Genomic DNA, 14348 nt, shown 5'->3' with positions numbered 1-14348 from the left:
TGGGAGGGGAGAAAGCTGCTGGGCATGGTGAAAATAAAAAAGGGGACAGTTGTTACTGGACTTGGAGAGGGAGAAGGTGAGATACTGCTGGGAGGGGGAAGGGAAAGGAGTCTGGGAAGCTGCTGGGTAAGGGGGAAAAAGGGACAGCTGCTACTGGACCTGGATAGGGAGAAGGAGAGATGCTGCTGGGAGGGGAGGAGGGAAAGGAGTCTGGGAAGCTGCTGGGCATGGTGAAAAAAAAAAGGGACAGCTGCTACTGGACCTGGAGAGGGAGAAGGAGAGATGCTGCTGGGAGGGGGGAGGGAAAGGAGTCTGGGAAGCTGCTGGGTAAGGGGGAAAAAGGGACAGCTGCTACTGGACCTGGAGAGGGAGAAGGAGAGATGCTGCTGGGAAGGGAGGAGGGAAAGGAGTCTGGGAAGCTGCTGGGCAAGGGGAAAAAGGGACAGCTGCTACTGGACCTGGATAGGGAGAAGGAGAGATGCTGCTGGGAGGAGAGGAGGGAAAGGAAAGGGAAGAGAGTTACTGTTGGATAGGGGGAGGAGGGAAGAGAGAAGAAAAAAGGAAGGAAACAGCTTGCAGGGAGATTAGAGGAGGGGAAGGGGAGAGACAGGAATGAGATGGGAAGGGGGTCAGCAGAGAAATTGAGAGGGACAAAGATGCTAGATCTGGTGTAGGAGAGATAAAAATGAAGAGGGCAGTGAAGCTGGAGTGAATCGTGTAAAAAGGGGAGAGGGACATAGAAAGAAGACAAATACCATATGGAAGGGGGAGAGGTCAGACAGTAGATGGAAGGGGCAGATGCTGGATTGAAGAGACAGAGAGGGCAGACGCTGGAAGGAAGAGAGTGAAAAGAAGATGAAAGCAGAAACCAGAGACAACAAAAGGTAGAAACAAATAATTTTATTTCTATTTTGTGATTAGAATATATCAGATTTGAAATATATATCCTGCTAGAGACATAACTGGGGACTGCAGTATTCTGTTAGCATGATATTTCTATGAACTTGGCTTGTTCAGTTTTCTTGATAGTAGGGGGGATATATGTGAAGGGGAGGGGAGACAGGGATTTTGTTGGTCCGTGCTCTGTATATTTGTATTTATAAAATCACAATTGTTCAGAATATTTTTTTTTTAATACTTTAATAAAATACGTTCAATATAAAATCATAATTGCGGCTTGTGCAGATGGGATCAGATGGTTTGCGGGGACCGAGCTCGCGGAGATGGGGCATAAACGGGGTTTTAAAATTTTAGTCCTAGTAGTTTGCCGGTCCACAAAATAATTCTTTTATTTCTGCCGGTCCACGGGTGTAAAAAGGTTGAAGAACACTGCCCTAGATAACAAAGCAAGTTGATCACTAGAACACTAAAGGGTACTGATATGAGGACAGGACTCACTCGCCCGGACCCAAAGACTGTCTGCTTAAGAAGTCTGCTTGAACACTGTCAACTCCCGCCACATGTGCTGCTGATAGCACCTGGAGGTGACGTTCTGCTCAAAGTGAAGAGAAGTTTTTCTTTAAAGCCTGTTTTGTAAAGCTCTTGAGAGATTGACACCCTGTATGTGAGACTTTTTGTCTTATTCATCTTTTCCATTTGGCTTCCTGATGAAGATTTGAAACATGGCACGTCAAAGCCAAAGAATTATAACTAAAGATAAATTTTTTCAACTTTATTTCATTACAGTACATTAAAAGATACCATCTGGTGTGAATTGGAAAGTACTGCAATGATTGGGTGGTGAGGTTTTTTTGGGAGTTTGTTCCCCTTTTTCCTCCACGTCTCTGAGCACTACCTTCCTTTGTAAAAATCAAGTGTACTAGTTAAAAACATTTTCTATTTCTGATGTTAGTGTGTTGGTTTTTATTATTTTGATTTGATTATTTCACGATTTCACGTTTCCTCATTAGAAGGAGTGAATATATTTTTCCTCCATTTGTGTTTTTGAACTAGCTATTATGGTCAATTTTTTGCCTCTGAAGTTTTGTTAATTGATGTAAATTATTGTATTATTTGCTGCTGCTGCAACTAACTAAGGGCTCCTTTTATCAAGGTGCGCTATGGGGGTTAGCGTGTTGGACATTTCATCACGCGCTAACCCCCACGGCACACCAAAAAACTAACGCCTCATCAATGGAGGCGTAAGCGACTAGTGCGGCAGGTGGTTGAACGCGTGGTATTCTGTGCATTAACCGCCTACCGCAGCTTGATAAAAGGAGCCCTAAGTAGACTATCACCCTCAGGCAGGGCCCCATTTCCAAAGGCCTGTACCTATTATGTAATCTTGTAAAAATGAGGCAGCATAAGATTTTAATGTTTCTCTTTCAACTCAAATTACTTCACCAGCTATAAACCAGACTTACCTAAGGTTTTAAGGTGAAAAACTGAAGGCGAAAGGAGTATGGCATTTGACTCACTGAATCCTCCTATATCAGATTGTTTTTCTGCAGAGATTATTTTCATGTCCGTGAGTTGAGTTTCTGTGGTATTTTGTACTAAGGAATTTGTTGAAGCAGGAACTTGCACCTAACCAAAAGGAAACCATTCATAATTATGTCACATATGTGTGGAAGAAAAACTACAGCACCTAGCCTTTGATCGTCAATTATTGCCCTAAGGAATGAAAAGTCAAAGCTTTGGGCCTCTGATGCACCTAAGGGGGAAAAGCTCTTCTTACCTCAGAATCCTAGATATTTGTAAAATCAACTGCACCACCAAATCTAGCAATTCAAAAACAGATTGTTCTGATGCATACTGGTAATAGACCATTGGGGAACAAAATTGGTCCTCAAGCATCTTACAGTGTGTTTGCTGTTTTACTTTAAAAAAAAAAAAAAATTCCCAGGCCTGTTCCCTGACCATTTACACAATTATGAATGGCCAAATATTACAAAAAATACACATACAATATTACAATGTGAAAAAATACCATGAAGAAATGCGTGCCCAACATAACTGCACTTAGGCACTATTCTATAAAGTAGCACCTTGGTGCTGTAGTGCATAACTGCAAGAGGGTCATGCGCATGGGCAGGTCACATACAGTATTCTATAAGCTTATGTATAAATAAGTAAATTTAGGCATGTGCATTTACACCTACCATAGACCAGGTGTAACTGGTCACATCTAAATGTTGGTTTATGCTAGTATTCTAATACAGAATCTGGCCACGCACATGCCATTTTGCCTGCATTTTGGCATCTATGTTTTGGTGACCTATACAGACTTGCCCCCTATTTGTCCTCTCTACAGTTTTAAAAGGTTCACCTCGTACTTACTGTGTGGAGAACAGTATCTGAGTTGATTTGGTCCTGTAGGTCTAGCCTAATTCCCGGGGGAAAAAGGACATTCACATGCATATTCTGTGTCAGAACACCACCTTTAAAAGTAAGCACAAATATACAATCACTAACTACTGCATCAAATGGAGACACTTTTCACACATACATACTATTAAAATATGGCAACATATGGCAAGGTGTGAGAAGCTAAAGTTAGGATGGACTTAATTAATAAAAATATTAATTACAGCTACAGTAAAATCTTGGATTGCAAGTAACTTGGTTTGCAAGTGTTTTGCAAGACAAGCAAAACATTTTATTAAATTTTAACTTGATATACAAGCAATGTCTTGCAATACAAGTACATACAGTATATACACATCACAACTGAGCCAATGGTTCTTCTCTGTCTGACACTGCATGAGTGTAGTGACTGTTCTAAATGAGTGAAGTCTTGCAATACGAGTACATACAGTATGCACGTGTCGCATCATCACAACTGAGCCAATAGTTCTCTCTCTGACGCTGCAGTAGTGTAGTGACTGTTCTAAATGAGTGAAGTCTTTTTTTAAAAAAATCTTTATTCATTTTACAACTTACAACAAGTGTATCAGGAAATAACATATAAACTTAAAAACATCACTTGATTTTCTATTATAGTCATCCTACATTAATAAAATTTATCCCCCCTTCCATATCATAAACAATCACTTATATTATACAATATATTCTTTTCTATTACTCCAAACATTTAATAAAAGATCAGAAACCCCCCCCACCCTACCCCCTCATTTACGATTATATTGTTAAGGGAAAAATGTTATCTATTCATTACAATAATTAGTGACCTTCTATGAGCCATGTTTCACACAGGAACCCTAGTTCACCATATACTTGAACTCTTTAATAAAATTTTCATTTATCTTCAAGCAGTAGACTTGCATAAAATCGCTATATTTGGCAACATTATTGGTGCATTGCAATATTGCATCTGTTCTTTGAGTTTGATATAGTTTCACATTAGAAGTAGATATTCCAGATTTTCCAACCTATCTTCAAAGTACAATGGTACCTTGGTTTACGAGTGCATCGCTTTGCGAGTGTTTTGCAAGACGAGCAAAACATTCGCAAAATCAGCGCCTCGGAAACAGAGCGTGCCTCGATTTATGAGCACCCCCCGCGATTTGGCACTCCCTGCTCACGTCGCATCCCCCCCCCACCGCGATCCGGCATCCCAGAACCCGATGCTCAAGGCCCAGCACAAAGAAGAAGGAAGATTTTCGGGCACCGGCACTGGCATGTCCTGTGCGTTGGTGCCAGTGCCAAATAGGGGTAAGGAATGTGATCGGGTGTGTGGGTGGGTGCCTGGGGGATGCCGGATCGGGGGGGGCCATGAGCGGGGGGATGGTGGATCACGCGGGAGGGGGGGGCGACACGAGCGGGGGGATGGCAGATCACGCGGGGGGAGCAATGCCGGTTCTTGGGGGGTAGAGCAGTGCCGCTGGCCTTAGGGGGTGGGGTGGGTGGGAACGAATCAAGCGAGTTTCCCTTAGTTCCTATGGAGAAACTCGCTTTGATATACGAGTATTTTGGTTTAAGAGCATGCTTCTGGAACGAATTATGCTCGTAAACCAAGGTTCCACTGTACTAATGGTAATGAGAAGGGATGGGCACCTCGTGTGACTTTTTGTAATTAAAAACCAGCCCTCTAAAGAAATCTGTTTTATCTTATCATCAGCTAAATATCAGGAAGATATGTCTTGTATCCCTTCATATTTAAATCCAATCATTACCCACAGCCATATCGAAGTGTGTCTTCAGCATTATAAATTTTATATTATGATAGTTTCTCTATATTGTCTCTACATTTAGACATCTTATTTGATTTTAACAAGTGACAAAATGGAGTATAAGACAAGTTAAAGCATAACTGCTGATGAGCAACGGTATTGTGTCACTTCCTTTTCATAACATTTGTAATCTTGAATATTGAAAATACTCGCAAATGACCTTCCTTCTTCCATTCAAAGATCTGAATCTGTTTTAATGCAGCTCCTAAAATCCATTTTTTGGAGGTACTCATCATATTTAGCTCCAAGACTTCTAAGTTGTGGGCGTAATTCTAGCAACTATTTCCTTTTTAGCGCTGTGTCTCTTGCAAAATCAGGCAAGATATGAATTTTAGCATCCTGACATCTGATTTTTATTTTCTTTAGCCAAACGTAAAATCTCCATAACTTGCTGGTGTCTTAATAACTTGAAAATTAAAGTCTGAGGTCCTTTTTGGTTTCTTGTTCTTCTCAGAGGGATTCTATGCGCCCTTTCAAATTCTAGTGGAAACTTTTGTTTTCAGAAGAAAAGTCTCTAAAAAGGAGATTGGATTATTTTTTCAAATCCTTCAGGTAACCCAATTATTCTAAGGTTATTCCTCCTCTCACGGTTTATACAATCCTCCAGGTCCTTTGATAGCATTTCAATTTTTTTTCCGATCCTGTTTGCAATGAGCCACCTCAGGTTCAGTTGAATCTGACTGTTCTTCCAACTGTTCTATTTTTATATCCACTAGCTGCATTCTTTGTGTCAGGTTTTCAACTTTTTCATTGACTTCTTGCAGCTTTATTGAGTAGTCAGACACAATTTGTTTTATTTGTCGGAGCTCTGTTAAAATGTCTGCATTTTCTTCATTCGGCAGCGGGACCTTTGAAGGAGTTGCCGGTTCCGGTTTTAATCGCTTTGCGCTTCCTGTCCCAGCCGCATCCGTTTTTGATTGTTTACCTGAAGCCATAATGCAGACAATATTGATCTTTTTAAGTAAGAAAAACTATTCTTTAAAGCTTATTTTTCCAATAACAAGCCTGTCAGCACGGAGCTCGTCGTTCACCCGACCGATTTCATGAGTTTCCAAGCCATGCCCCTAAATGAGTGAAGTCTTGCAATACGAGTACGTATAGTATTTTGTATTAAAGTTTTTGGTTGTGGAATGAATCATCTGAGTTTCCATTATTTCCTATGGGGAAATTTGTTTTGATATACAAGTGCTTTGGACTACAAGCATGCTTCTGGAATGAATTATGCTCACAAACCAAGATTTTACTGTATTTTGCTTCATAAGAGAGAACTCATGAAAACAAAGGAAAGATTAGGTTCTTACCTTTGCTAATATTCTTTCCTGTAACCTATAACTGGTATTCTTGACCATCGGGTTTTAACCCTCACTAGTTGCAAGGGCTGTAGAGAGCCCACAGTTTGTTTTCATGCTCCACCTCCCATCATTCCGGGTTGAGCTACTTCCCCTGTTGGTACCAAAGCTTCTAGCAAGTCCTAGAGTGCAAACAGAAGAGAGGAGGTGCAGGGAAACTCCCAAAAACTACATAAGTCTGTTCTGCTCTAAATATAAGCATTAAACAGCAATGCTTTTAAAACAACTTCTTTTTTTTTTTTTAAATCTTTATTTTCATTTTATAGTATTGACATAATATTAGTCAAAACAAGAAAATAATACAATTCAGTTCAGAAAATAAAAACGAGACAATAGGTAATAATAAACATTACAATTGAGATACAGAAATTAAAACAAAATTTTCTCTCTCATACGGCATAACATTAACCCCAAAATAATTTTTTACTGATTTGTATCATTAGACCTCAATCCATGGGGGAGAAAGCTTTAAAATTGCTGAAATCTTAATCAAATAATACAAGGAAAATGAAAATGGTAGCGGGGAAGAACATAACCAAAAACCTTATACTTGAGCAGGTTGAGACTGAAGTTCTCTCAAGAATTTTAAATTTGCTCTTTAGCAAAACTAAATTTTGTCAATTGCTGAGGATCAAAGAAAATAAATCTATTCCCTTGATAGGTCATTACACATTTACAGGGGAATCTGAGTACGAACGTCGCACCTAACTGCTGAACCCTTGGTCTCAAAATAAGAAATTGTTTTCTTCTCTTTTGGGTCATTCGTGACACGTCTGGATACATTCTCACTATTTTAGTCATAAATGGAACATCTTTAAACTTAAAAAACAATTTAAGCATCCATTCCCTGTCAGCATCTATAGCAAATTGTACAAGTAGCGTAGCAGTTGCCAGTATCTCTTCACCTGACCTCTCCAGGAAATTTGTCAAATCCAAACTATCAGCAGTCAAATTCTGCTGGTTTGGTTTTTGAACAGATACTCTGGTTGGTAAATAATATATTTTAGTGAGAGGCGGATAGGAGGTTTCAGAAACTTTCAAAACTTCTTTCAAATATTTTTAAAATGTATCCTGCGCAGAAATAAGTGGTAATTTTGGAAAATTGATAATCCGAAGATTACTTCTTCTAGTCATATTTTCCAACATTTCCACCTTAAAATTAAGGTTTCCACTATCTTTTACCCAGACCGAAGCCTGGGCCTCCACTGTTTTTATTCTAGTTTCATGTCCATCCACTTTATTTTCCAACACTGGATATCCTATTTTTCATTTCCAAATTTTCAGACACAACTGAGATGTAACGTGTAGTAAGTTGCTGCATTTGAGTTCCCAAAGAGATTTGCAAGCTAGATATTGCTTCCCAAATTGTCTCCATATTGAAAACCTTGGGTCTCTGCATTGGTATCAGTTCAGCACCCAGAACCTCTGATGAAAAAGTACCTGGAACTTCAGCAGGCGATGAAGTAAGTGTCAGGAAATCCTGAGGTAGTTTCTGTCCCAGCTCCTCCGAATGCACAGATAATAGTTTTGGCTTCATCCCTCCTCCTACTGAGCCGATTCCCGAACTCAGCATGTCTGGAGAGCAAACACCCTGGGGCATTTCCTTCACCGTCGACTGGCCAAACGCCTCCGAACAACTCGGAGGACTTTGCTCTTCCGTCGATCGGTCAAACGCCCCCGGGCGACTCAGAGGACTCCGCTCTTCCGGAGTCAAAGATGTTGCCTCGAGGGAGAGCTGCAACGCTTCAGCCAGCGTGTCTCTCCCAGCTGAGAAAGCCTCCGGCTGTGTTGGCGTCCCTCGCTGAAGGAAGGCATCCATCGGGCCCGTTGCTGCTGGTAAGGATTCGTCAGGGAAAATCCGAAGCTTAGATTTTCGTTTCACCATTTCACCATTCAGAAGAGACAGCAGTCAGGGAACATCCGTGGCGTCTAGCTCCAAACACCCGCGGCCATCTTCCTTAGACCACTCCCCAACAACTTCTAAATAAAACATAGGTGGTGGTAATAAAAGGAACCACTTACCTGTGTGCCATCTGCACCAACAGTTCAGCAACTCTTATGAGCAAATTCTTCTTCATTCCTGACCCTACCGGGCAGGCAATAGAAACAAGACATCTGAGTAAGCAGGCATGTTAAACAGAAAGCAAGCTAGTATATATCAGACAGAGCAGGCATCAAGACTACCAGTCTTGGTTACAAGAAAGAAGATTAGCAAATTAAGAACCTAATCTTTCCTTTCTGTGCAACAGGACTGGTAATCTTGACTATTGGGACGTATCAGAGCAGTCCCGAGTTCCTAGAGTGGGACAGTTAAGCCTGTTTCAGCATAGATGATGAAAAGCAATATCCAGCCTAGCTGCCTTAGCCACCTGAGCAGTCTATCTATACTGTTTTCTGTCAAAATTAGGGGATATTGAGGCAAATGGAAGCTTTTATAATAAAATTGAGAACTACTCGGGAGAAAAATTCTAAACTCAAAAATATTCAGGGAAGGGGTTTTGGGAGGTGGGAAACCTGAGCCCTAACCTCAGAAACCTTCAACATGAGTTTTAAGGACCCCCTCCCCCCCGCAATTTTTCTCATAGGCTACAATAACCTTACTCACTGTGCCATACTGCTGTGCTGGAGCTGTATAGGAAAGCCTCAGATCAAAGGTGAGAGAAGATTTCTGCCTCAGACAAGCCTGAAATCCAATTGATGGCTTATTTTTTCAGACTGCCATCCAATCCCCAAGCGAACCTTGCCCCTCAGACCCCCACCAGAGCTCCACGATGTCGTGGGAGGAGGAAAGCCGTCAGCCCCAATCCTGGATAAACCGCCATGGGACCCTCTCAGTCTGTGCTCAAGCCCACTGCAGCAGAACCTGGGGCGAGCCACTCAAGCCCACTGTGGTGAGATTGCTCCCAAGGGTATGGACCCTGAGCTCTGAGAACTATTGATGCAGACTGGCCACACAGGAATCATGCAAAGAATGTGCCTGCAGGCTACACACCTCAGCCCCGAGAGTCTATCTTCTCACAGCCAGAGATGCCCCAGGGGGACCGGGATCCTCTGCAGCACCAAACGGTTCTGACCAGGTAATCTCCCCCTCTCCCCCCAAAAAAAAATAAAGATTAAACTTGAGCAGAACAGACAAGCTCCCTACTCCTCATATGTAAAGAGTAAGACTGAGGGGGAGGAGCTCATCCCAGAGTGATGGGAGGTAGAGCATGAAAAGGAACACAAGGTAGCAAAAAAAAAAAAAACTAAAAAAAAAACCCAGTGACATAAAGGAGGAACATAAAGGAGGATCACACCAGATTCATTACCATGAAAATAATCACCAAGATTCATTACCATGAAAATAATCACCAAGCTTCAAGCTAAAAATCTGGCCACTTTGGAATCTTCTAGGTGAAAAAACAGTGTCCCTTTGTTAATTATTGATGCATAGACTACTGTAATACTTTATTCAGGGTCTTTAGACAGATATTTGTCAATTGCAATTGATACAGAATATGGCAGATTTAAAACTTTTTAATGGAGCTAGGAAATTCAATCATGTGATTCATTTTAGCTCTTATTCATAAAATGTAGCAATCAGGACTGCCTCTTTTCTTTTACGGCTATTGATTCCCTATTCTCCATTACATAAATCTATCCAAAAGAATCTTCTAGCTGTTCCTTCTTTTCACTGTATTAGTCTGGACACTATTCAATTTTAATGTAGAAAGCCCATCTTTGTGAAATAATCTGTAACTTCATCAGAAAAGGAATTCTCTCTTCAAAACTCTGAAATAAAACATCAAGACAATCACTAATTATATTTCCCTGTTTTTTGAACTGTTAAGCAGAGTGCTGTCACACACATTGTCTCACAGTTCAACCACCTCTAGTGTATCAATGGTTGTAATTTTAAAGAATTCTGTTTGGTTAATTTAAAAAAAGGTTGAAATGGTTATTAGTAGAATTATAATAGATCATTTTAAAACCTACTTTCTTGTAACGTCTGCAGTTGTTTTGCAGTTAACAAAGCAACTGGAGTAACACTGTCTTGTGACGATGGTGATGACAATTCAGAGGCCACAGGAGTCTGTGCTGCAGAAAGGGTGGGAGATGGCAAATCCAAGCTCAACTGAAGAAGATAGCCTTCAACTGTAGGTACTTCCTCCCATTTAACATGAAAAGAATGTGTTGTGGCCTTGACCAGCTGAACCTGTGAGGGAGCGGGCGGCTTTTCTATGAAAAAAATAGAGTATGCCAATAATTACACATTTTCTGGTCTCTTAGATCAAAAATAGAAAAAGTTTATAATCTTATTCTTACAGAATCAGAGAAGTACTGTAATTTCAGGCTGCCACCACCCCTCTCAAAAACACATGCTTAAGTTGTGACAGAATCTATCAATTCCAGATCAGCCTCAGCACGTTTCCTTGGACTCTCAAACAGGGCAATTACCTTTGACTGCGCCATTTACCAATGAGAAGCAATTCTTTTGTATGTCGAAAAACTTTTAATTGGGTGAAAAAGATGTTTAAATGTACTGTAAATTCTTTATTGAATCTCAATCTGTTAACATTTAGCAAGTTAACAAAACAAAACACAGAAACCCTCAATAGTTCCCCACCCTCCATAACAGCAAAAAGTTTGTTCAGTTTAAATATTAAAAACATATTTTTAATATTTAAACTTTCAATTTCCCGGGGATAGACTGGGACCTGGGAACCTCCAACTGTGGTAAGGAGACAAAGTTCCTGGAAGTGCTAGGGGACTGCTTCCTGGAACAGATGATAGGAGAGCCGACGAGAGGAAACGTCACCTTGGACTTGGTCCTAAATGGCATTACGTGTCTGGCAAAGGAAGTAGAAATCACGGTCCCGCTGATCAAATTCAAACTTGATGTTGGGAAAAGGAAAGGTACTAAAACCTCAACCACAACTTTAAACTTTAAAAAGGAAAGATACGACAGCATGAGAGCCATGGTGAAAAAATGGATCAAGAAATAGATGGGCAAAGTCATAACGGTGGAACAGGCATGGTCCCTACTGAAAAATACTATCACGGAAGCACAAAGCCTCTACATTCCGCGGATGTCCAAAGTAAAGAAAACGAAAGGCAAAAGAGAGCCGGCGTGGCTTACCAAAGAGGTGAAGGAAGCCATAAATGAAAAGAAGGACTCCTTCAAGACGTGGAAACGCACAAAAACATCCGAAGCTTGGAACAAACATAGAGATGATCTGAAAAAATGTCACAAGGTGGTGAGGGTTGCCAAAAAGGTCTACGAGGAGAAAATAGCGCAAGAGGCCAAAAATTTCAAGCCATTTTTTAGATACGTAACAGGGAAAATACCCGCACGGGAGGCGGTAGGACCGCTGGACGACCTGGGAGGAAAAGGATGCGTCAAGGATGACAAACAAATTGCAGACAGACTGAATTCCTTCTTTGCGTCTGTCTTTACAAAGGAAGACAACGCAGCAATAACTGACACAGTGAAAGTGTTCAAGGGATTTGTACAGGACAGCCTCACCACAGTAGAAGTGGACTTGGACCAGATTTACCACAAGATCGACAAACTTAAAAGTGATAAATCTCCTGGACCGGAAGGAATTCATCCGAGAGTCCTAAAAGAACTAAAATTTGAAAATCGGAGAACTATTGCAAAAACTTGCCGACCTGTCAATCAAAACAGGACAGATACTGGATGACTGGAAGATAGCGAACGTCACGCAGATATTTAAAAAAGGATCAAGAGGAGTGCAAGGCAACTACAGACCTGTAAGTCTCACATCTGTCCCTGGAAAGATAGTTGAGGCGCTGATTAAAGACAGCATAGTCCGGCACCTAGACACACACGACCTGATGAGAGCCAGTCAACATAGCTTCAGGAAAGGGAAATCATGTTAGACGAACCTACTTCAATTTTTTGAGACAGTGAACAGACAAGAGAACCGGTGGATACTGTATACTTGGACTTTCAGAAAGCGTTCGACAAGGTTCCACATGTAAGACTTCTCAGGAAATTACAAGGCCATGGAATAGAGGGAGATATACTAAGATGGATAGGCAAATGGCTAGAGAACAGAAAACAGAGAGTGGGCATAAATGGGAAAAAGTGACTAGCGGTGTACCCCAGGGCTCAGTACTTAGACCCATCTTATTTAATATTTTCATAAATGACCTGGAAGAAGGAACATCCAGTGAAATCATCAAGTTTGCAGACGACACAAAGGTATGCCGGGCAATCAGATCGCAGAAGGACAGCGAGGAACTCCAGAGCGACTTGAATCAATTGGAGAAGTGGGCAGATAAATGGAAGATGAATTTTAATGTAGAAAAATGCAAAGTGATGCATTTAGGCAGAAAAAATAAAGATCACAAGTATAGTATGTCAGGTGTAACTCTGGGAAAGACCGAATAGGAAAAGGACCTGGGTGTACTGATAGATAGGACCCTGAAACCATTGGCGCAATGTGCGGCAGCAGTGAAGAAAGCAAATAGAATGCTAGGCATGATAAAGAAGTGAATTACGAGTAGATCAGAGAAAGTTATAATACCGCTCTACAGAGCCATGGTCAGACCGCACCTGGAATACTGCGTCCAGCATTGGTCTCCTTACCTAAAGAAGGATATAAAGAGAGGGTGCAGAGACAAGCAACGAAGCTAGTGAAAGGTATGGAGAACCTGGACTACGAGGAACGACTTAGGAGACTGGGATTGTTCTCCCTTGAGAAGAGGAGACTGCGAGGGGATCTGATCGATACTGAAAGGATCTGTCAAATACTGAAAGGATTTGACAAAATGGAGCAGGGAAAGCAGTTATTTACAATGTTCAGTATGACATGGACAAGAGGACATAGACTGAAGCTGAGGGAGGACAGGTCCAGGACGAATATCAGGAAGTTCTGTTTCACGCAGCGAGTGGTGGACACCTGGAATGCTCTCCCAGAGGAAGTAATTTCAGAATCCACCGTTCTAGGATTTAAGGGTAAACTAGATGCACATCTCCTTAAGAGTGGCATAGAGTGATACGGATAAGGGTAAATTAAATGCACATCTCCCTTGAGAAGCATACAGCGATATGGGGACTAAAACTATGCCAGGGTACACCTGGCGGGGCCTCCGCGTGTGTGGATCACCAGACTTGATGGACCCAGGGTCTGATCCAGAGATGGCAATTCTTATGTTCTTATAGTTTGACGGGTTTATTCAATGACATTAACATCTCTGATGTTGTTTCTGCATGAAAAAACAATCTATGCCACATTTGAGTAGCAAATAGAAAATCCAAGTATTTGAGTTCCAAGTAGAAAATCCTTCTGCTGAGACTTAGTAATGTATATTAAAGACACCTTTTGGAACAGACATATCCCTAAGAAGGGCTAAATCACCTTCATAGTTTTAGATGTCTTAAGTTAATTGCCAAGCATTTAACCATGAAAAAGTGGAACTTATGCAGAGTGCCAAATTTAACTCTGGCCACTTTGCTGGGCAAACTGGCTGAACTGTGCAGGTCTTTATCTGTCAACATTTACTATGTTAAACATTTTCTGTAGCATATGCTCAATGAATACAATGTGATATTTTGGGGCTTTTTCCCCAACATGCAAAAAGTGCACTGGCCCTTTACTACTACAGACTGCCTGGTGAATATTTCAGGCAGTGTTTACAGCAGTGGTCTCAAACTCAAACCCTTTGCGGGGCCACATTTTGGATTTGTAGGTATTTGTAGGGCCTCAGAAAAAATCAGTTAATGTCTTATTAAAGAAAGGACAATTTTGCACAAGGTAAAACTCTTTATAGTTTATAAATCTTTCCTTTTGGCTAAGTCTTAATAATAATAATGTTGTAATTTATAGCTAAAGAGACATATGATCAAGAAACTATTTTA

The 14348-nt window shown here is 41.1% G+C and overlaps 1 protein-coding gene across 6 annotated transcripts in view; it reads right to left on the bottom strand.

Annotated features, from left to right (window-relative positions):
* HCFC2 (host cell factor C2) overlaps nt 1–14348 on the bottom strand; it is a 154743-nt gene that overhangs the window by 88406 nt on the left and 51989 nt on the right. For all 6 annotated transcript variants that reach the window (XM_033953353.1, XM_033953355.1, XM_033953354.1 and 3 more), the window contains exons 8-10: nt 10457–10699; nt 3280–3380; nt 2364–2526 (exon numbers count right to left, since the gene is read on the bottom strand). In XM_033953353.1, coding sequence (XP_033809244.1) covers nt 2364–2526; nt 3280–3380; nt 10457–10699 — 507 coding nt within the window. The remainder of the gene's footprint in view (nt 1–2363; nt 2527–3279; nt 3381–10456; nt 10700–14348) is intronic.

This window comes from Geotrypetes seraphini, chromosome 7 (genome assembly GCF_902459505.1).
Source record: "Geotrypetes seraphini chromosome 7, aGeoSer1.1, whole genome shotgun sequence".
Taxonomy (NCBI): domain Eukaryota; kingdom Metazoa; phylum Chordata; class Amphibia; order Gymnophiona; family Dermophiidae; genus Geotrypetes; species Geotrypetes seraphini.
This window is presented reverse-complemented; position numbering and strand designations above follow the sequence as displayed.